The sequence below is a fragment of the Gossypium raimondii genome, chromosome 12 (assembly GCF_025698545.1).
Source record: "Gossypium raimondii isolate GPD5lz chromosome 12, ASM2569854v1, whole genome shotgun sequence".
In the NCBI taxonomy this organism is placed as follows: Eukaryota; Viridiplantae; Streptophyta; class Magnoliopsida; order Malvales; family Malvaceae; genus Gossypium; species Gossypium raimondii.
The window spans coordinates 55,899,386-55,922,430 of NC_068576.1; the positions used below are offsets into that span (position 1 = coordinate 55,899,386).

Sequence of the window (23,045 nt, forward strand, 5' to 3'; positions counted from 1 at the left end):
AATATTGGCAATTGAGACCGACACTGAAGTTCTGGGATTCGCATTCACCGTCGGTAGTATTAAGTGAGCTAACATATCTGAATTAATCTTAGGATGATCTTTTGAAACACCTATCAACGAAGTACGTTAAATAATGCAACATTACATAATAACAGTATTATTTAAAAACCCTAAACACTAGTGATACTGTACCGGCAACACATGTATGTGGACATTTGTACTTTTTTATTTCCTACAAGCCTATTTTTTCTTAACCGAAGCCGTGATTTTCCATGAACATGTACAATCTTGCACTGCACACTTGGCCTCGAACTTCTCGAATTCAAATTTAACCACGTTATTGTTAACCCCGTTCATGATGTTAAGTTATTTCAATAAACCAACAAAACTATCCTTATTGGAAAACTCCTTACCAACTTCTAATTCACTCAAATCCAATGACTAACTTGTACGGTCACGCAGTCTGTGTGGTAGATCTGGAAACTCTAATGCATCATCTGCCGATAGATCGACATTATGCATGTGGGCTGAAAGTAAGTACGCCTTGAATCGCGAATTTTTTTCTTCTTCATCTGAACGCCCTTTAACATCTTCAAGTTCGGTTAAAACAGGCTCCGATTCAGAAAATAATGCAACTTCTGCATCATCGAGGCTAGGCTCTCGAGGTGGATCCATATTAGACTCATCATCCAACCCACCATTATCTGTAACGTACAAGGTCCCATCGCCGGTGGACGTCGTAGGGAGTACATCATCCCTTCTTGTGGACGTTTCTTAACGTCACCAATCAGATGTGGATTGCCAACCACTAGTAGTTGATGTTATTCCCAGTACGTATTTCTAGCATCGAACATCGACCCACTGATGTGCATGTCCCATCTACTAATCGAGTGTCGTGCAGGGGTTGTGTATTCCATCCTGTTACCAAACACGAGCGCTTCTATGTTCTACCTTCCATTGACGGAGTGTCGGGCAAGGGTCGTGTATTCCTCTCGAACAGTAGTAGATGTTGAAGTCGCAAATGCTTCATTTGGCGATGAAAATTGTACATATAACTCAAGATAGACTGATCCACTAGCGAGATGAGTTTACACCATCGCCTCCAAGCTACGACAACCTTTGATATCAAATGAGTCATATGTCACGGGTTCAACTGAAGCACAAAATCGATACTTAATAAATGAAACTTATTCGCGTCTTTTCGAAGATTTTACGCCTAATTCTTTTACGAAGTTCTGTCAAATCTATGTTTTAGTTAAAAACGAGTTGCATTGTATTCTTTGATAAAAAACGTCGTTCTCGGTGTCACGAACCTTACAATCATAGTAAATAACAACACTAATACGTTCACTCATCTTCAATTTCTATTCTAATTAGCCTCAATTTTTCTTGCTGTAACTTATGCAACCTGAGAATGAAATTTGGCTCATTTATAGTCTAAGGTCAAACATGAACTACTGTAGAAAAAGAGCGTCCATGTGGAAACTTTTTTTAGTAATTTTGCTGACAGTGCATCCTGTTTGAAGCGTTTTTGACACTATTTGTTCAGAACCGTCTTCTCAAAATTATTTTTTTAGAAACTACTGTAGAAAAAAATAAAATTTTTTATATTTTCAAATGTTCATTAAACCCTAAACACAAAATTATTTAAAAAAACTAAACCAAAATTTAATTAATTTTCTTAAAAACCATAAACCCTAAACCTACCAAAAACCTTAAATTATTTTAACACAACCCTAAAAACCCTAAACTAAAAACCTATAGGGACTAAACATGCAAAAATCCCTAACCTTAGAAAAACACGGGCTAAAACACGTCCTTGGAGGAGCGATTTTGCCACGTCAGCAAAGCACGTCTACGTGGGCGCATTTTGTCATGACATGGTAAAATCGCTCCCCTAAGGATGCGTTTTGCTAAAATCAACCATTTTCGATAAATAATGAAAAAATTAACCTATTTCCGTAAATAAAGTTAGAAATTGGCTTTTAATGGTAAAATGATCGAAAAAAGATGCATTTAATCTTACACCATGTTTGGTTGGGTGTATTGGCTATGCCAATACACCTCTAATCGGTGGGCCCCACCTAATCCCTCTTTATTCCGTCATTTGGTTCAATGTATTGCTAATACGTGTGTAATACATTACTTTCCTAATCGGTGAAAACCACCGATTTCTAATCCCTCTCTTTTGCCCAGATTAGCTGCCGCTTCAGTTTACCCTCCCTGTTTTACCCTCCCCCGATCCCCTTTATTTCTCTTCTGTTCTTCCTAGCGTCAGCCGATTTGCTCCCAATTTATTTTCTTTTTTTTTCTGCCGATTTGCTCCCAGTTTATTTTCTTTTCTTTTCTGCAGAATAATTCTGGGTTTTTATTCATTTTCAGGAACAAATACCCATTGTGACTCTTGCCACTACTTTGGGAAGAGAGGAATCGATCTTTCGCTTTGACTTTCTTTGGGAACAGTAAGAAGATAACTGGAACAGTGTTAATTGGGAAACAAATCTTGGTGTAAAATAAAATGTTTTGAAATTTCTGAAGTTGCAAGTTGTTGATACAAACAATGGTTATTAAGGTTATTTGTGCTGTTGGCTTTCAGGGAAAGTGAAGGTTCCTTTATGTATGGTAACTACCGCAGAGAAGCCGAAGATTTACGAGCTGTCATCCGACATTTTCGCAACTACCAACATCTAATAACTGCAATTCTTGGCCACAGTAAAGGTTTGTTTCATATATATAATTGTGACATGAGTCAATGTAATCAAACTTTATATGAAATGAGCAAGGGAGAGAATTGTTGATTTCCATTCTTTTTTATGTGTGCATGAAAATTTTCAGTCAAGTTTTTGAACTCAGTGCTATGAAGGACTTTGATTCTAGGAAATCAAAAGTTCGCCCCTCAACCATAAGAGAAGGGTTACTTTGTTATTGCTGAAAAGTAAATGCAATCTGCTGATGATAGAGTTTCATGCTTTCTTATATTTTTTCTCTTGTTCTTTGAGAGAATCTGATGTTTTGATTCATTTATCATTTATTTTTTAAGTTTCTTTAATGATGAATAGGGTTCCTGTAGGGGGAATGTGGTGCTTCTCTATGCTTCAAAGTACAATGATGTACCCACCATCATCAATATTTCTGGTCGGTTCCATTTGGAGAAAGGCATGGAAGGTCGATTGGGTAAATATTTTTTACAAAGAATTAAGCAGAATGGGTTTATTGATGTTAAGAATAGAAAATGTAGCTACTGTATTATGCTTCATTTTTCCCCAATATTTTTATGTGAGGTTCTTTTGTCACCCTCCAATGGACAATTTTTGTGATAAACTAGTTATCGTTTTACCCGAAACCAAGCATTCATTCATTCATTTACAGGACAGTTTGAATATCGTGTAACTCAAGAAAGTTTGATGGACCGATTAACCACTGACACTCGTGCAACATGTCTTTCGATTGATCAAAATTGCAGGTTAGGAAAAATGCTAGCATTGATTTCTTTTCTGATGTTCATGATACAACCGGATCGGTTGCAATGTCCTGGATATACTTAAATTTGATCCCCATCCTCTATATCAGATTCAGCAGTTTGCATTTGGAATTATTAATATGCATTTTCACTAAATATGTGATTAGTGGCATTGATTTCTTACTTGTTTGCCATTATATTCGTGGTATTAACCATTCATGGATCCATGGATAAAATTGTACCACCAAAGATGCCCGGAATTTGCCAGTTTATACGAAATCACAAGTCGCACATAATTGAAGGAGGTGATCATGAGTATCTGCACACCAGGATGAGTTAGCTACAGTTGTGCTCGATTTTGTAAAGGCAGTTCGTGAAGACAGAAACACAGCTAAACTTCTGCAATCATGCGAAAGAGTAGTTAATTTCATCAAAGCTCGAATCTGAAGATTGTGGGAACTTGTACACAAAGGTTTTAACATTGTATTGAAAAGTACACGCTATTAAATCCAAAATAGAACTCAAATTGTTCATGTAAGTATTCAGCAAATCTAAAGTTTGAATCTTAATCATTTGAAGCCCCTTTTATTTCCCTAGTTGTCTATCGTTGTACTTGAAAAACTGAACTCCATTCCGAAATACACAATGAGCAAGACATTACCGTTGCAGAAATTTGGTACTTCAAATTATTACTACTGAACACCGGCTTATAGTAAATGCTTATGTTTCGTACATAATAAGCAAATAAATACAAAACAAGCTCACAAGTAGTTCCTAGACCAAAAAGTCACGACTCAGGAGCTCAAGTAATATTACTCTCTCACGTTCAATTGATTCATAACCGAGTTTTGATTTTGATGGCACATACAGACCATGCTTAACATGAAGAGTAGAGAGGACTGCAGCACCATCTACGAAGCGCAGAAAGATACAACAGGATAAACAAGAAGTTCCTCTCATTGCCAACCACCTAATTAGCTGGTACAGTCTGTGGCTTCACCCCAATTTTTTTCCATGAAACGCTGGGCATAATCTGTTTTGTGTCGATGCGATCCTTGAACTCGATAGCAAAGTTGAGCAATGAGTCGAGAAGAGAGTCCGAGAGGAGATGTGGTTTTAGTCCCACTCAATGAGTTTAGTATGCTTTGCATTGTAATAATGTTCCTCTGCCTCAACTCTTGGGTTGGGCATGATATGGTTTGCACGTCAAGTCCAAACTTCGTCACCTTTTTGTTACAAGGGCGCCAGTTCATTGACGGAAAATTGCTCGGTGCATTGATTGAACACCCGAAATTCACCAGGTTTTGCTGGATTTGCAATGGCAAGTTCCATGCATTGAACCGTGTCTCTTATGTCAAGGTAACCCCTAGTCTGAATTTATAAATAAAACAAGAGGGAGAGGAAGTTTTATATCAAAGCAGGGAAAACACCACAACTAAATAAGCATATGTCTAATGTGTGTGGTAAAACATCTACATGTTAGAATGAAAGGGCCCGAGCTATGTGATAAATGCAACATTTGTATGTGCCAAGTTTTATAGAATGGAATGGGTCAGAAGATTTCTTTCTGACCATTAAAAATCAATGTTCAAACTTGTTGATGTTGCAAAACTATACAACATATGGATTATGATGTAGAGTTTCATTTTCATCTAACCTTTTCTTAATATAAGTTAATTATGTTTATGCAGAATATAATTTTCAAGTTATATTTTGATTTTAGTAAATTCATATAAGAACATTATATTATTAAGAAATTTATGAAATTATATATCATTATTAAATCATATTTAATATTAATTATTTTAAATTGTATAAATTCATATAAGAAAATTTATTTTCAAGAATATTTTGAAATTATATATTATTATTAAATTATATGTAATAATAATTATTTTAAATTATACAAATTCATATAAGAAAATTTATTAGTTATAATTATTTTAAATTTTATTAAATCATATATTTTAATTAAAATATATTTAATATTAATTATTTCAAATTTTATTAAATTATATAATATAGTATCATATATTATGATTTGAGTAAATTCATATAAGAACATTAATTATCAAGAATTTTATTAAATTATATATTTTAATTAATATATGTTTAATAATAATTATGTTAAATTATCTTTTATAGTATCATATATTATGATTTGAGTAAATTATGTTTAAATATGATTAAATTATTTATTATTGATTTTAATAATCTTATTAAAATTTAAATAACAATAACAATAATCATTTACCCAGACAAATTTATGCTAAGGGTATTCTAGTCATTTTAGTTTTTTCCATTATGCTATTACACCTATATTCCATTCAACCAAACACAAGAATACTATTACGCCTCTATTCCATTACATTCAACCAAACAATTGATTTGTTATTACACCTCTACTCCAATACAGCGAACCAAACGTGCTCTTAAAGTTTTTAAATTAAATAAACTCAAATTTAACAATAAAATGTTGACATTATTGGTCATGGTCAAGCCCCTGTACTCTCATATATAATTGTGATGGGTTTTTATTTAGTTTCGTTGAATCTTTTTATTATTATACTTTTTATTGATTTGATTTCACGTGAAAATCGTTCGAAATGTATTTATATTTATGATTATATTGTATTTTAATGTTAATTTATTTCAAATTTTAAATTTTATGATTTGGAGATGGAGAGGGATATTCCTTGTACACAAACGTGAGTAAAAGATAAATGCAAAGCAAAATTTATTGTCGGGCTTTCCCAAATGGGGTGAATTGAAAGGCTGAACCAAAATATCTCAAGACAGAAATATATAAATTAAAAGCAAGAACTGGGCAACTTAAATTGGGTCCCACACCAAAATATCTTATGCCGCAAAATCACGTGGTTTTCTGCTGGCCACTTAGCGCATTGGAATTCATCATCACCATCCATCTCATCTCCTACGCTTCTTGTTTTCGACACGTGCCCTTTGGTGAAAACCAGTCCTATCTCTTTTCTTGTCCTTTTCACCTTAGCGCCGGCCCTCTCCTCCACTTGGATTAGTTTGGTGTAGACAAAATCCTACGCATCCTGGTGTACCGAAACCTCATTGCCCAAATCCAAATCATAAACCGACTCAATTTAATCCATCTATTATTAAATGAAATAATTTAGTTTCTATACCATTAAAGAACCTGTTTTATGTTCAATTTATAATTTCAAAATGCACAATCAGCAAGTTTGTGTTTGAGTTTCTAATCGTTTCTTAATTGCACGTTAACGTACAACTAACGAGCAATTTAACATTAGCAAGTTTCCTGCATAGTATCGATTGTATAATAAGTCATGACATTGCATTCGCATTAAAGGTGTGCTTGATTGGATGGAAAAATAGAGAGACGGGATAAAGATTAGAAAATTAGAAGGATAATGAATTTTGAGTGTACTTAGTTGAGAAGAAAAGTGAGAGGGAAAAAAATATGATGGATGATTATTTTTCAAAATTATAAGAGGAGAGAAAATGCATGTTAATTTAAAATGATACGTTGTTCAAATTTTTTATTTTCTTTATTGTTTACTCTCATTTTTCAATTTTATAAAATAATGAATGGAAAGAAAATTTTATTTCTACCAAGCAATACGTATGAAAAGAGAAATTATTTTTTCCATTCTATCAAGCAAAGACTATGAATTTTCTGATGGTTGAATCCTGTTGCCCGAACATAGTTGAAATCATGTGTATCCATATCTTTACAGAGGAATGTTAAAGGGGACAGGCGGGCCCTACACCTAAATCGAAGAATTATAATTTCGCATCCTTGTAAATTTATATAGTAAAATTATATTATGATCTTTAAAAAATAAAAAAATAATTTATTTAATTTTTTTGGTTCAACTATTTAATTAAAAATAATCTTGGTTCGATATAAAAAAAAAGAAGAAAAGGTAAAACATAAAGTTGGCCAGAAAGGGTCTTTTAATAACTGATTTACTTTAAAACAAAGATGCCGCAGGTTGTTGGAATGTCTTCTTAAACTAATAAATTACACATAGTTGTCGTTGCTGATGCTGCTTTAATAACGTTTTATTTGGAATAATTTAAAAGTTATTTTTAAAAATTGAATGTATTGTCTGAATTAATTTTAATTACAATAGATAACATAATTTCTGATGAGCATATATATTGCTTATAAGGCATCTAAATATTTTTTAATAGTAATTAATAAATTATTTCTAATTATAAATTAAAATGGAAGGTAATATTATGAAATGCCTCACAAGAACGTATAAACAATAACAACATACACGTGGCAGACTGGTATTCGCTATATTTACATCTCGAATGGAGGCCACGTAGCATCTAATCCACATCCTGAGAGCCCTTTATATACAAACTCAACTGCCTTCTCCAAACGCCACATTGTTCGTTGTACTTCAAAAAAGCTAAAATTAAGGGGAAAAAAAAAGAAACCCTCCCAAAAATCTTACATGGTATCGAAAAACCCGAACCCGGCTGAGGGATTTTACCTGGATCCTACCGGAATGGCGTTGCCAGGCCTGGGACCCTTCGCCGCCACAGATGCGGCGGCGTCCACCGTTTCATCTTCCGAGGATCCGAATAAGAAAATCCGAAAGCCCTACACCATAACCAAGTCCAGAGAGAGCTGGACTGAACCTGAACACGACAAGTTCCTCGAGGCTCTCCAGCTGTAAATTCTAAATCTTTTCTCTCTCTAATTATAGGAAATTCCTTTGCTTCTTTTCAAATTAGGGTTTTTCCCTTTTTCGTTTGGAAATTGTTTACGTTTGTTATTTTGCGCGTCGGTTTTAACCTTTTGACTTGAAATTGATATTGAAGGCTTTTGTTTTTCTCCCTTAATTACTAAGAAGCTGATTTGAAATTTCTAAATCGGTTCTTGTTGAAAAGAATTTTATACTTATTAGTTGAAAATTGGATACTTGGATGACTGTAATTTGTTATGGACAAGTGAAAAGGCACTGAATTTTGATAAAGCCTTTTTTGCATATATTTGAATTCATGCACCAAATCTGGCTAAAACTGTTATAGTATAATATGTATCATTGGTTCTGAGTTTTTGAATTATGCACTTTGCATGAGTTTGTTCATCGAAAAGATTTTCCTGCTCTTGCTAATTGTTGCTGTTCGATTGATTATGCTCAGATTTGACCGTGACTGGAAAAAGATCGAAGCATTTGTCGGGTCAAAGACTGTTATTCAGGTAAGCTGTAATGTATCTAACCTTTTATTACTTTAGACAAGTTCCGTTTTGCAGTTTGAAAGGAATGAGGCAGGAGGGTGGTTGAGGAATGAAGGATATCTTTTATTCCTTTCAGTCGAGTTTCGTTTTGCAGTTTGAAAGGAAAGAAGCGGGAGGGTGGTTGAGGAATGAAGGGTATCTTTTATTCCTTTCAATCGTAGTTAGTAATCTCTCCCCTGGATCCTAGGCTTTCTAATGTTTCGGTAAGAGGCAACAAATTTGTGATGATGTGAAAACCAGTGTAGTTTCTAATTAGAGGTTGTTTGTTTTTAACAATTATCTGTGGGCGACAATGCCTATAACAAACATTTAAAATGACGTGCCCTTTTTTTTGCAGATTCGTAGTCATGCCCAGAAATATTTTCTAAAGGTTCAGAAGAATGGAACAAATGAACATCTACCTCCACCTCGACCTAAAAGGAAAGCAGCTCATCCATATCCGCAGAAAGCCTCAAAAAATGGTGAGAATATTTTATCCAAAGTATGATCAGTGATCACAGAAAAAACTCAGCATAAGAAATCCTGACTCTCTGTGTCACATCTGGCAGTTCATGTACAGCCACAAGCATCAGGGTCTCTTCAATCATCAAATGCATTAGTTGACACTGGATGTGTTCTCAGATCTGATCCCTCATTGATGCTTATGAACCCTGTTACTGCTGCGTCTTCCTGGACACACAATGAACAAACCATCAGTTTCTCAGAAGCTAAAAAAGGTTTCTTATTCTTCCTAATTCTATCATTTCATTTATGGTGGCAGTGACCCCTTAGGAGTCAAGGTTTTGATTATTTGATGTATACTTTCAATTATAGGTTCTGGAATGGCCAATAAATCTAGGGGCAGCTCAATGAGCACCCCACAAAGGCGACAAATTGGAGAGATGACTAATCAGGGAAATCATGGTCATGCACTAAGAGGTTTGTGTTAGTGCTAATTGAATATTTTAATTTTTTAAGTTATATTATCCTCACATCCTTTAAAATGGCTTTTTGCTTGATGCAGTGTTGCCTGACTTTGTTCAAGTATACAGTTTTATTGGCAGTGTCTTTGATCCAAACACTACCGGTCATCTACAGAAACTTAAAAAGATGGATCCCATAGACATTGAAACGGTATATATGTGTAACCATGACATTTTATACAATCTTGCTTGATCATGCAACATTTGTCATTGCTTATTTTTCATTCTTTTATTCAGGTGCTGTTGTTGATGAGAAACCTCTCCATCAATCTGACAAGTCCTGATTTTGAGGATCATGTGAGTTTCTAGCTCTTACTGATGGTTGCTTCTTCCTCCAGGGTGAGGCAACTAGATTAGTGAAATTTGTAATGCTCTGGTACTTGGTATCCTTCTTTGCTTTGGTAGATCTCTTCATAGTAGTGTTGCTCTTTTTATAATGGGTCAAATGGTTGAATACCAAGATATTTCCTTTGGCAGATATGATTTGAATTGCATTATTGCCTAGCATAAATCAGTGGGCCATCATCTTTGGTTTCGACAGTTTGCATCCCTGTGCTTTCTGCCATGTAAACTGCCATGAGTTTTATGTTATAAATCTGACAGTTTGACTAAGAAATGATGAATTCTTTTGATATTATAGATCTATCTCGAGTGTAATGCTCTGTTGTATGATTTATTTGGCTTGTTCAAAGTTGTTCCATGATACTTTCTCATACTCTAAAACACAAAATGTTTTGTTAAAACATCACGGCTCGGCTGTTTGGCTGGAATAGAATGGAATGAATAATGGCATGCCTCTCTTTTTTAATGTTATAGTGTGAAGTCTTGATGTAGCATGACTATTTAGCATAGCCCTGCCTTGATGTAGCATGACTATTTAGCATAGCCCTGCTTGTCATCTGGTAAAAGGTGTAGTTTCGTTTTAACGTTCTTGCTTGGAGTCTTTTCTTTGGTTTATTTTGTGGGACTTTTAAAATCTTTCATTCCCTTCATAATTAAAAAAAAAAAGAAGTTAGTTACATTTTTATCTTTTGATGCAGAGAAAGCTGCTTTCTTCCTACGAGATTGACACAGAGACAAATTATCATGGTGGTGCGTGTAAAGCTGTCGGTACTTGACAATGACCTGTCTGGAAATTACTTAATAAGGTAGGTGATGGCATTTGCTTTTAATTTCTTCTTTGTTCATACCATCTTTTATCTCATACATAATTAATATGGACTCTATTTTCATGCCAAGAAGCTCTAGAATCAAAAAGCGACATATACTATATGATGTTCCGTTAGTATATTTATTGTTTCTTAGGATCACCGGCTGCAAATTTTCCGAATAATTTCCCCCATTCTGCGGTCGTGTATATACACTGTGAGAGAACTGGGTGCAGCAGAATGAAAGGAAAAAGAATGGCAAAGAGAGTGTACAGTGGTTATCTTTTTGGTTTTTTTTATTTTTTTGAAGGGGGTATTTTGTACAATACAGTGTCTCGTGTATTCATTTTTTGACTGCTTGTTTTTATATATATGCTATGTTGGTATATGCACATAGTATTTATGTAAGAAGCTGCCGCTAATGCTGCTTTGGGTTATATTATATACAAAAATCTGTTTTTTCATTGTTTATTGCATTAGAGCTGTCCATAGTTGGGTCGGGTTGAGTTGCTGTTTGGTTTTAAAAAAGTTTCAAACTTAGGCCCGTTTTGGGGCCAACCTGGCCAGCCCAAAAGCTTGTTTCACTATCCAAAATATTAAATAAATTTAATAGTATTTTTTATTATTTAGACTGAATTCGAGCTGAATCGGTTGTGAGATAGAAAAAACATTATTCAAGCTCGGTCATTGGACAGCTCTAAGCGGAATAGAGCTGTATAAAGCTGTTCCTTTCTTCCCAGAAATTTCTGGGGGTGAGATTTGGGGTTTAGCATGGCTCTTTGGGGTTTTGAGTGAAGGGTAAACTTTTTTTCTTAGATTGGTTTTGTATATATATATTTGTGGGAATTATTTTCACGCAACCATAAATTGTTAGTCAAAATTGCTTTTCATATTTGTTGCACAATACGTTTTTACTATAAAATTATAAAAATTATTTCAAATTTATTTAAAATGTTGTCAAATTCAAAATCAAATTATATTTTATTACAAATATATATTAAATATTTAAAATTTATTTTATACTTAATCATGTGAGATAAATGCATTAACTTTTAATTTGGAATACATAAAATAAATTCAATTACATATTCGTTAATAATAAAAATCACTGGAAATGTTAGTATTTTATTTGATAGGGTAAATTCAAGGTGTATCTTAATAAAGTGTTCAGAAATGCAGGATTGAAATTTTAAGATATGAAAATAGCAAAGGTCACCTAATATGGTCAAATAATGGATCATCCAATGCTTTGTTGTCTCCAAAACCCATAAACTTTTACTTCTTTGCGGGAATTTTGCTTTTATTTGGTTAATCGGGGGTTGCATCGTCGTCGGTTTGTGTCAGTCGTATCTCATTCTATTTTTCCTTCACCTTTGGGATATTGTCAACGTCACTGGCAACCTTCTGGACTAGTCATACCATTTATTTTTTTGTCTTTACTTTGATTGTTGGGCAGCTCTTCACCACTCTCCGATTGTATTTTCGACGTCATGGGAATCGCTTTCAGAAAAATAATGTTTAGCTTTGCGTTAGGGGCAGGGCTTTGCCTTTCTCGTCGGAGGCTTTTTCCGAGTAGTGCCCATTATTTTGGGATCTCTCCCCTCTATTGTTTAAGATCAGTGACAACATTTTCACCACTCTCAGAATGAAGACCCCGAAAGAAGATTTTTTGCATTAAGAATTTTTATTTTTATTTTGCCCAGAGATATTTTTATTTGTTTTACTTAGTTGAACATTAAGTTAGATATTTATGAATTTAATAATTGCCATCAACATATATTGCATATTGTAAATAACTCATTCTTTTCCAGTCACAAATATCTTCGCTTTATTTATTTCTATATATATGTTTTTACACTTAAAGCTTTTTACGTTTTTACTGCAAGGATATTTATGGATTTTGATATTTGCAATTATATATTTCTTCATACTAAAAATAAAACAGATTGGTATACTACTCGTTAAAATTAGCCTCTATATTTTTATTTTTAAACAATTTAGTTTTTTTATTTTCCTTTAATTTTAACAAATAGAAAACATAGAAAAACTACTTTAAAAGAGATGGAGATAGAAGGAAAACAGTGAGAGAAGCAGAAGAGAACGAAAAGAAGAAGAAGGAAAGTCAGAAATACATAAAAAAAATTTAAAATTGCTCAAAATGAAAAAATATGGGGACTAATTGTATAATTTAACCTAAATTTTTGTTTGAAATGATGATTTATCGTACCATGTCAACTTACCATTTCACTGTTAATGGTAATTAACGATTCAGTGGCTAAAATATTACATGTTAACATAAGTGACTAAAACGTAATATTTTAAACATAAGTGATTAAAATATAACCGAAATAAACAAAAGTGACTATTTTAATAGTTTACTCAAAATAAAACAGATTGATATAGTATTTGTGATACAGGATGGATGCAGATATTAGTTTAGGATGCTCATATTACTAGAAACTTATTTTATTTTTAAATTTAATTTGTTTGAACTAACTAAATGCAGTTTCTAACAAATTTAAATATTCAAAAAATTAATGTCTTAAATTGGAAAGGTTGATACTTGAAATTTATTTTCCGTAATAAACAGATCAAATTTTCTTAAAAAAGCCTTATTGATTCGATTTCTAATATGGCTTAATGCAATATTTGCCCTCTAAGTATCTAGATTTTCTCAATTTAGTATTTAAAATATTTTTTCATCATGCTTTGATACATTAAAGTTCATTTCAAGCGCTCTATTTATGTAAAGCAGTTATGCAGCTAAAAAAAAATTAAGTATCAAATTGAGAAAAATAATTATTTAGAGAACAAGTAGTTCAAATTAAAAAAAGTAATTTACATTTTGGTCAAACAATTTTTAAAAAATTACAAAATTGACATTCGAAAATTTTAATTTAAATAACCCTTGGTAAAATCTCTTTTAGATTGTAAATCATTCTAGTTCTCTTTTATCGTTCCCGGTGATTGCTCTCAGTAACGAAGTATTTGGCTTGTTTAGGGAGCTTCCTCGATTTGAACAAGAACATTCGAGGTTGGGTGATAGAAATGGTTATCGTGGAGATCCTCGGCGAGGGGATGGTGATAACGGAGGTGCCCCAGCAGATTCCCAGCCCGCTTTCAGGGTAAATTTCATGTGTTATATCGGCCTTACTGCTTAAATGGGCTCCAGTTTATTCCCTTTTACCATCGATATGTTGGCTGTAATTTCTTTTTCCTTGCTTTGAAATCTGGGTAGGCGGTGAAATCATTTGATTTAAAATGATGAGGTTTTGAGAAAATTCAGGTTTCACTGTAATGATATTTGATATAAAATCAAATAATTATTTTTTGATTAGAAAAATTAAATATTTAAAATGTTATGAGTTTTAATTTTATTATAGTCAAGATTTTAATAGTTTTAAATAAAAATATATAATAACATCCTCGGTGAAAGGGCGGCCTTTAGACGCGGTGGGTGAAGCTATAGTACCGTACCATCTGGTCCAATCTTTAACAATGCTAATAGGATTTTGAAAATTTTTTTCATTGAGCTTGACTTGATCGTCTACGTTTTTAACCTTCTAATTTATGATGCAAGTTACAGAAAAAAGTACGAAAACTGAACAGCAATTTGCTTAATATTTTAGATCATTAATAACATTTGGACAGCAAGAAAAAGAAAAAAGAGACGAGAGAAGACACACAGACAACTCCCTGTAGGACTCCATTTTTTGACAAAAACCAAAACCATGAAATCATCAGAAAGCAGAAAAGTGAAATTAATTATGATTTTTTTAATCCACCTCTTCCATCTTGCTTCCCTCAGCTTCATCTTCCTCAAGAGTAGGCATGTCCGCATCATCACCACCGGTCTCATCCTCATCAATACTTAGACCCAGCTTCAGCATTCTATGGATTCTACCTGCGAATGTGTTCGGATCATCCAAGCTGAACCCAGAGGTCAATAGAGCAGTCTCGAACAGCAACAGTACGAGATCCTTAACGGACTTATCATTCTTATCGGCTTCAGCTCTCTTCCTTAGCTCTTCCATTATTCCATTATCGGGATTAATCTCCATTGTTTTCTTGCTGGACATGTAAGAACTCATGCTATTATCTCTCAAAGCTTGTGCTTTCATGATCCTTTCCATGTTAGCAGTCCATCCGTACTCTCCGGTGACCAGACAGCAAGGTGAGTCGACAATCCTGTCGGAGACAACAACTTTCTCCACTTTGTCACCTAAGATATCTTTGATTGTCTTGCAGAGGTCTTCAAAAGACTTCTTTTTTTCCTCCTTTTTCTTTTTCTCCTCCTCCGTCTCGTCCTCGAGATTTAAACCTTCCTTTGTGGCAGAGACAAGCTTCTTACCGTCGTATTCCTTCAACTGTCCGACCGCATACTCATCAATGGCATCCACCATGAAAAGAACTTCGTATCCCCTCTTTTTCAGTTTCTCCAAGAACGGAGAGTTCTCAACGGCCTTCTTGCTTTCACCAGTGATGTAATAAATATCCTTCTGGCCCTCCTTCATTCTGGTGACGTAGTCTTTCAAGCTCGTCAACTCGTCACCGCTCTTCGTCGAGTGGTATCGGAGCAAATCAGCCAACTTAGCCCGGTTTTGGCTGTCTTCGTGAATACCCAACTTCAGATTCTTCGAAAAAGCATCGTAAAATTTGTTGTAGTCCTCCTTGTTCTCAGCAATCTCGTTGAACATCTCAATACATTTCTTCACCAGGTTTTTCCTAATCACCTTCAAAATCTTGTTCTGTTGTAGCATCTCACGAGAGATGTTAAGCGGCAAGTCATCAGAATCCACGACACCTTTCACGAACCCAAGGTATTCAGGGATAAGCTCCTCACAATTGTCCATAATGAACACCCTCCTAACATATAGCTTGATGTTGTTCATCTTCTTCCTCGTATCAAAGAGATCAAATGGAGCCCTCTTCGGTACAAACAGAATCGCCTTAAACTCGAGCTGACCTTCAACAGAGAAATGCTTGACAGCAAGATGATCCTCCCAATCATTAGTCAAGCTCTTGTAGAAAGAGGCATACTCCTCTTTACTGATCTCCTCGGGTTTTCGCAACCAGATCGGTTTTTGCTTGTTGATGAGCTGCCATTCATGAGAAACTTCCTTGATCTTCTTCTTCTTCTTCGATTTCGACTCATCCTCTTCAACATCCTCCACATTTCCTTCCTCATCTTTCTTGGGTTCATCTTCCTCATCGTCACTAATTTCTTTCTCGGTTGTCTTCTCGGTCCAGAGGTATATCGGATAGCTAATGAATTCAGAGTGCTTCTTCACAAGGTCCTTAATCCTCCTTTCCTCCAAGTACTCAAGCTGTAAATTCAATTTAGAAACAACCATTTAGCTTTCCTAAATTATAAACACTAAAGTTCATTTTCATTAAAAAAGCAAAATGTTTACCTGATCCTCCTTAAGGAAAAGGGTAATTTTAGTACCCCTACCGAGTTGCTCTCCATTAACATCCCTGGTGACCGTGAAAGAGCCACCAGCTTGAGACTCCCAAATGTACTGCTCGTCATCATTGTGCTTTGTGGTCACAATGACTTTCTCAGCAACTAGGTAAGCAGAGTAGAAACCAACACCGAATTGTCCAATCATACTAACATCAGCTCCAGCTTGCAATGCTTCCATGAACTCCTTGGTACCAGACCTTGCAATTGTACCCAAGTTATTCACCAAATCTGCATATACGAACAACAAAGCTCAAGTCAAGAATCTATGGTAGTACCAATTACCGCAAACTATCAACACTATGGCAGGCGATTTTAAGAATGTGAATATAAAGCGACATATTACCTGCTTTAGTCATCCCAATACCACTGTCGATAATGGAGAGGGTCTTGTTAACCTTGTCTGGTACAAGCCTAATGAAAAGCTCAGGTTGAGCATCTAGCTTGCTCTTATCAGTCAAGCTTTCGAATCGAATTTTATCCAATGCCTACACACCATCACATAAAGAAAACTTAGATCGGAATATTCTAAGATCTATAGCAAAATTCAAATCGAGTTCACATCTATCAGGGATAATTTTGATTGAAATATCCTTATTCAAATCCATTTTATTTCCAGAGTAACAATTACAATTAAAATTTTAGTTTAAAAAAAAGCAATTACAATTAAAACATCAAAATCTATTATAAAATGTTTATACATTGAACTTCCAGAAGATCAAAATTATTCGAATATCTATCAAATCACTAATTCAAATTCCAGTAGTAGCACTCAAAATAAAATTGCAGATAATAAAGGAATCTGAACTTCAAACAGATACATGAATCCGCATCTTCTACAGAAAATGAAGTTACCTAACCACTACGAATTACGATCCCTAAATACTCGGTAAAACAAATTGATTTACCATCCACAAAATATTATCAAAGAGCAAATCACCACTTTGAACAAAAAAGGAAGCCAAACACTGGGCCAATCAGAAAAAAAGTTCATTTCAAACATCAAGCATCCCAATGCAAACCTTAGCGTACAGATTTTCATTCTAACACACATAAGAGAACATAGGCGTAGGAATATTTATTAAACAGAAAAGAAAACGCAAAAACAGAGAGATAAAGAATACGTACGTCAGAGGCATTGCTGATAAGCTCACGAAGGAAAATCTCCTTGTTACTGTAAAAAGTATTGATGATCAAACTCAAAAGCTGATTGATCTCAGCCTGGAAGGCAAAGGTCTCTACATCAGCCATCTTCACGTCCGCCATTTCCCTCGTACACAACCAAACAGAACAGAAAAACAAAGCAAATTTGAAAAAGAAAGGTGAGCAAAGAAAGCTAAGGGTTTTATACTTTGCTTTGTATAACAGAGAACTGATCTGATTTCAGAGAAAAGAATTTGAAGGTATTTATATATTGAATGAAGTTCTTCTAGTCCCTTCTTCTCAGCGTATATTATTTTAGCGAGGGAAAAAGAAGGGGGCGGGTGAGGGGTTCTGGATGGTTCTATGAAAGGATGCCGTTTCTGTGATTTTCTTTCTGTTTGTAAGCGAGTCAACGGTGGTCGTTTATGAATTCGAATTGTTTTTTGCGGTGACGTTTTTGTTTGGCTGGGTGAACCGGCGGTTTAGGAAGAGAGTCGAGAATGTTCGCGCCAGCTATGATTATCTCGAATGTTCCCATTCAGGTAACCGTTTTTTTGGATGATCGTTGATTAGTGTATGCTCCACTGGTTCAATTTATCCTTATGTTTTTAATATGAATAATAAGTATTAAACATATGTTGTATTTTCAAATTTAAATTTTTTGATAAAAAATAATATACTTCTAAAATAATTTTTTTTAAAAAAGTATAAGCTCGCACAAGATTGTGAGTTGTATGAGGGATTAAATTTTAACCGCAAAACATTCAACTTAGAATGTTGTAAATGTAAGGTTTAAATAAATTAATTATAAAAGGGTTTAATCTTTATAAAAATGTTTACATTTTTCAACTCAATTTAAGTAAAAATCAAAGTCAGAAACTTTTTTTAGGAGCTGAAATTAAATTGTAATTTTTATGATAGTAAAAATATAAATTTTAAAGGATTAAATTAAAATTTTATTATTTTTAGGGAGATCAAAGTATAATTTTACATTTACTAATTTAAAATTTTAAAAATTTTATAAGCTAAAATAAATCCATTTTAGGAGGGCCGAGGCCCCTGCCAGCCCCCTAAATTCGCCCATGAATGAATATTAATGGATTTAGAATAAAATATTACTTAAAAATAAAAATATAATTTAAGACTTAATATACGACATTTCGGAAGCCTTATATGAAAATTAACTTTTATTTAATCATTTTAAAAGATTTGGCTTCTATTAAAATATTTATTTTAAAAGATTTTATTTTTATACAAATAATCGGAAAAAATGGTGCGAAATATGACATCTATCTAATTTTAATCAAAGTAATAAAAAAACAGAATTTTTAGATTTAAATCTATAAATATATTATTTCATTTAGAGCAGGGGCTGAGCTGTCCGTGAGCCTAGTTGATCTGGATTCCGGACTCATACAATGTGTTAATATAATAATATTCATTTTATAGCTTGGACTTAGCCCAGGTCGATTTACGGGCAGAAATCTTGGACCAAATAAAATTAGAAGAATTTGAGCTAGGCTTACCGGCCCATATGTTTAACTCACACTATATTCTATACCTAAAGCTTAAAAAAACACCTATCAACCCTTTGCCTAAGCACCTAATATAAGAACTGAAACGTTCCTAGAACTGATCACAATCGGAAAAGTTTTATAATATTAGCTGCACTTGAATAAGATTAATTTCAAACTATAAATTAGATAAAATCATTAAAAGTTGCCGCTGATCGAACAAGTTTTTAACTGGACATCTTCAATGGGCAGTCTATCCTTAGGGAAGGGACAATCAATTTCCTTTCGAGGCAACAAGTTACATGGTTCAGGGCTCACACGATTGGCAACTCCTTGAACATCACTGCAGTTCCATTGCACCCCCTTTGGCTTTGCAGCCAATTTGATATTGACATTGGAAATGCAAATATCCGTGAATGGATGCTTTCCGATTCCGTCCAGTTGTGCCGATTGGGTGACGTTATCGGCCACAATGTCTCTATAATTGATCCCTTTGATCACAGGGAACGCGTTTTGGTCGAACTCCGCATCCGGATGCGAGCCGTAGTCACCCGTCATCCAAAACACATACTTCATCGTATTCAACGTCATGTTCCTAACGTAAACGTCTTTGACGTAAGCTCCTCTTCCCACCCCAGTTTTGATCCTCACACCAGATTCCGTATTGATCGCCGTTACGTCCTCGACTCTTACATCTTCAATCCCGCCAGACATCTCGCTCCCAAGAGCAATGGTGGCACTGCTCGGGGAAATGCAAGCGAACCTTCTGATCACTAGTTGTTTGGTCGGCATGTTGAATTTGATCCCATATTCATCCCAGCCACTTTTAACAGCGATGCAATCGTCTCCAGAGACGACGAAACTGTCTTCGATTCGCGTATTCGTGCACGAATCTGAAACAAAAAACATACACCGTCAAAACATCATATCAACTATGACAGACATGTTGTACCTGCGAATCCAAAAACAAAACAAACCTGGGTCTATTCCATCAGTGTTGGGAGAATCAACCGGTGCAAAAACCGTTAAGTGTTGGATTATTATATCACTGCTGTATATGGGATGAACGTTCCATGATGGGGAGTTAACCAACGTTAGATTCGATATCTGGACATGTTTCGAGTACATGATCTCGATCATGTAAGGTCTGGTTACAGTCATTTTATTGTCCCTGAACAATTTCCACCAATATGAACCTTGGCCATCGATGGCGCCGTTGTTACCTTGTGTTACAAGCCATATAATTAATCCCCCCACTTGATTAAAAGCTTGAGAAGCTAAATGTGTTTTTGGGTTACCTGTAATGACAACATCAGTGAGGTTGGTGCCAAAAATAAGGCTGCTGAGCCTTCCACTAGGGGCATCCCTTCCCCTACCGTATGAAGGCAAAAGCGCAACAGGCGGCCACTCCGATTCATCCTGTTTGTTATTTTCAAAGATTAGTTTACGCAAGCATCAAGCAGGATTAATGATTATCACCATCACATTGCTTTTAAACAAGATCAAACTAGATTATGTATCTCCTTCAAAGTTATTCAATTTCTTATCAAGAAAAAGTGAAGGTGATAATGTTTTATCATGCTATGTTTGTTAATATACAAATAATTTTTTTTTATATTTATTAAATTAAATAAAACTTTTATTTATTCACAAAGCGCCTTTAAAAAAATATCATCTTACATAGGTTTTTTTTGTTATTTAAAAATAAAACATTATATAAAATTTAAAATTAATCAAAAAATAAATGATAAAATTGGGTTTGATTCAAATATTTACAGTTTTTAACATAAGTAGCAAATTCAACAAGATCAAACCAAATTTCTGGTCCTTGAAAATTTGGTAGTTTGTTGACCCACACACACTCTTTTGATGCCATGTTCGGTAGCAGTGGCCTAAAATGTTTTGACTAACGGAAGAGGCCGATAATTTTATGACCTAACTGAAATCAAAACCAGAAATTATAGAATTTTAAAATCATCAAGAAGTAGATAGTATTTCTAAACCTGAAAGTGGCAAATTTCGCCAAAGCAAACAACTAAAAAAACTTAAAAGAGTTAGTTTCACTAAATATCCTCAAATTTTAGCTCAGATTCTAAATTAGCCTTAAATTTTAAAATGTTTAATTAAGTGCTCATAGTACTAATCAAGTCTTACTGTCGACCTAAATATTAGCTTAGACATTAAATGATTATTCAAATTTGACATATAATATATTTAAAACAAATACGCGTATACTTATTATATTGAGTAATTAGATCTAACAAATTAAAAAAAAAAATCAAATCCAAACTATCCTTACGTACAAATATGTTTATAATTTGAATTCACAAATTTTAAATACGAAGCTTACTTCAAATGGTTTAAAGTTTAGTAGCCACGCTTGCAATTAAATCAGCAAAGTATTGAGATGAGTGAGCGAGATATTCAAGGCTCAAAAATGGTACCTGAGATCCAAGAATAACAGCATCTTTATGTACAAAAAGCGTAAAATGGCTGGTGAGATTAAAGCTTCCTGTTAGCCATTTCCCTGGCGGCACAATAAGCTGTGCACCACCGTCCGGCGCCACTTGGCTTAGATTCATAATCGCAGCTTCGAACGCCTTCGTGTTAGATGTTTTACCATCGCCGATCCCGCCAAAATCAGTCAATACCGCGCTATGTTTGCGGCAATTCAGCGCCGGAAACGTGATGGTGCTCGTCGCAAGCCCCACTGCTCGAAATTCTGCTACATTCGGTCTCAGTAATTCCAATAAAAATATAGCCGAGATCAGTGTCTCAAACACCTAATCAAATCAACGAACAGGTTTCAGTTTCTTTGTCGCATTTTATCGATCACCATCAAAGTTAAATAATAGAACATCAATATTTTCAAGAAAGGAAAAAGATAAATTAAAGAAGTGCAAATTGCAAAGAAATACATTACCTGAGATTTTCTTGAAAACTCCATGTTGAGATGTGAGCTCTATTGTGAGAATCAATTTGTAACGTTCATTGGAATAAAAAGGACGAGGCCTACATTTGCGTGCCTAAGCGAATCTCTTTTAGGTAAATTTCACCGGTAGTCACTCAAGCATTAATATTTTCTTTCTCGCCTAATTATGAAAAATTATAAAATGGTCATCTAATTATTTGACTTGTTTTTTTTGGTCACCAAACTATTTGAATTTTTTTTTGCTCACCAGTCATTAAATTACAAATGAGAAAATAATTTGGTAGCTTTTAAAATTGACATAATAACAACATTAACCCTCAACAATTAAAAAATGTGTCAATTCAGTCTTGATTTCAAAAAATTAGCCCTCAATATTTACACACTGTATAATTTAAGGGTTAATTTTGCAGTTTACTTTATTTGTAACATTAAGGGTTAATTTTAAAAGAATAAAAAAATATGAAAATTATCATCCTGGATTTTTGGGTGTTTCAATTTTGGTAAATTTCCGATCAAATTTAGTAGATACATTTTTAGCTCTTTAGGTGAAAGTATCACAAATAAAAGCAAAATTGAAAAAAAATAGATTACACAATGTGTAAGCATTGAGTGTTAAACTTTTAATATCAAAACTAAATTGACTTAATATATAAATGCTGAGGGTTAAAGTTGCTATTATGCTAATTTTGAAAGCTTCCATCTCATCTTCCCATTAGTTATTTAACAATTTGTGACCCAAAAAAAAATCGAATAGTTTGATGACTATTTTGTAATTTTTCATAGTTGGACCAAAAAGGAAACATGCTAATAGTTGGATGGCTATCTGTGCAGTTTACCCTTTTAGTTACTATTTTTTCAATGGATGGTAATTTTATGCTTACATGGCTTAATTCAATCCAATGGTGGATTCAAAAATATGACTTAGGGGACAAGGACGAAGTCAAAAAAAAATTGGGGGACAAAATTAAATTATATATTTTTATGATAGTAAAAATACAATTTTGACATTTTAATAGCTTATATCTTTATAATTTGTAGAGGATTAAATCAAAATTTAATCATTTTTGAGGGGTAAAAGTACAATTTTACCATTACTAATTTAAAATTTTATAAATTATAAATGACCTAAATAAAAAAATTTCTATTTTATGGGGTTGCGGCCCCTGCC

General features: G+C 34.0%; 3 protein-coding genes and 1 pseudogene across 12 annotated transcripts; 2 read left to right on the forward strand and 2 right to left on the reverse strand.

Moving 5' to 3' along the window:
- Positions 1-520: 520 nt before the first annotated feature.
- LOC105765513 (uncharacterized) lies at positions 521-4,059 on the forward strand (annotated as a pseudogene).
- Positions 4,060-7,849: 3,790 nt separating this feature from the next.
- LOC105765509 (protein REVEILLE 6) lies at positions 7,850-12,665 on the forward strand. Of its 10 annotated transcripts, none has more exons than XR_008191947.1 (9): positions 7,850-8,144; positions 8,618-8,675; positions 9,052-9,175; positions 9,263-9,430; positions 9,528-9,632; positions 9,718-9,827; positions 9,914-10,015; positions 10,717-10,824; positions 12,281-12,665. XR_008191947.1 is itself a non-coding variant. In XM_052625365.1 (9 exons), the coding sequence occupies exons 1-8, from the start codon at positions 7,924-7,926 to the stop codon at positions 10,792-10,794; spliced, it is 924 nt and encodes a 307-aa protein (XP_052481325.1). In that variant the 5' UTR covers positions 7,850-7,923; the 3' UTR covers positions 10,795-10,824; positions 12,281-12,665. The 10 variants fall into 10 exon arrangements, 6 of the variants coding, with proteins under 6 accessions (XP_052481325.1, XP_052481324.1, XP_012440106.1 ...); XR_008191944.1 differs by lacking the exon at positions 12,281-12,665 and adding an exon at positions 10,916-11,288; XR_008191945.1 differs by lacking the exon at positions 12,281-12,665 and adding an exon at positions 10,919-11,288.
- Positions 12,666-14,417: 1,752 nt separating this feature from the next.
- Positions 14,418-17,862, reverse strand: LOC105765508 (heat shock protein 83). Its single transcript, XM_012584647.2, has 4 exons — positions 17,417-17,862; positions 16,635-16,776; positions 16,239-16,519; positions 14,418-16,151 (listed from the first exon to the last, which is right to left on the reverse strand). The coding sequence occupies exons 1-4, from the start codon at positions 17,552-17,554 to the stop codon at positions 14,601-14,603; spliced, it is 2,112 nt and encodes a 703-aa protein (XP_012440101.1). The 5' UTR covers positions 17,555-17,862; the 3' UTR covers positions 14,418-14,600.
- A 988-nt stretch (positions 17,863-18,850) lies between these two features.
- Positions 18,851-21,973, reverse strand: LOC105765514 (probable polygalacturonase). The gene is made up of 5 exons (XM_012584659.2): positions 21,869-21,973; positions 21,390-21,728; positions 20,244-20,364; positions 19,923-20,168; positions 18,851-19,838 (listed from the first exon to the last, which is right to left on the reverse strand). The coding sequence occupies exons 1-5, from the start codon at positions 21,890-21,892 to the stop codon at positions 19,144-19,146; spliced, it is 1,425 nt and encodes a 474-aa protein (XP_012440113.1). The 5' UTR covers positions 21,893-21,973; the 3' UTR covers positions 18,851-19,143.
- Positions 21,974-23,045: the final 1,072 nt, after the last annotated feature.

Coding starts and splice junctions, on each gene's coding strand:
- LOC105765514 (XM_012584659.2), bottom strand. CDS start 21,892: ATGGAGTTTTCAAGAAAATCTCAG. Junction 20,169..20,243: donor CACTGATGTTGTCATTACAG/GTAACCCAAAAA, acceptor TTGTAACACAAG/GTAACAACGGCGCCATCGAT. Junction 19,839..19,922: donor CACTGATGGAATAGACCCAG/GTTTGTTTTGTT, acceptor TTTTTGTTTCAG/ATTCGTGCACGAATACGCGA.
- LOC105765508 (XM_012584647.2), bottom strand. CDS start 17,554: ATGGCGGACGTGAAGATGGCTGATGTAGAGACCTTTGCCTTCCAGGCT. Junction 16,520..16,634: donor TATTGGGATGACTAAAGCAG/GTAATATGTCGC, acceptor TCGTATATGCAG/ATTTGGTGAATAACTTGGGT. Junction 16,152..16,238: donor TTTTCCTTAAGGAGGATCAG/GTAAACATTTTG, acceptor TTGAATTTACAG/CTTGAGTACTTGGAGGAAAG.
- LOC105765509 (XM_052625365.1), top strand. CDS start 7,924: ATGGTATCGAAAAACCCGAACCCGGCTGAGGGATTTTACCTGGATCCT. Junction 8,145..8,617: donor TTCCTCGAGGCTCTCCAGCT/GTAAATTCTAAA, acceptor GATTATGCTCAG/ATTTGACCGTGACTGGAAAA. Junction 9,974..10,716: donor GTCCTGATTTTGAGGATCAT/GTGAGTTTCTAG, acceptor CTTTTGATGCAG/AGAAAGCTGCTTTCTTCCTA.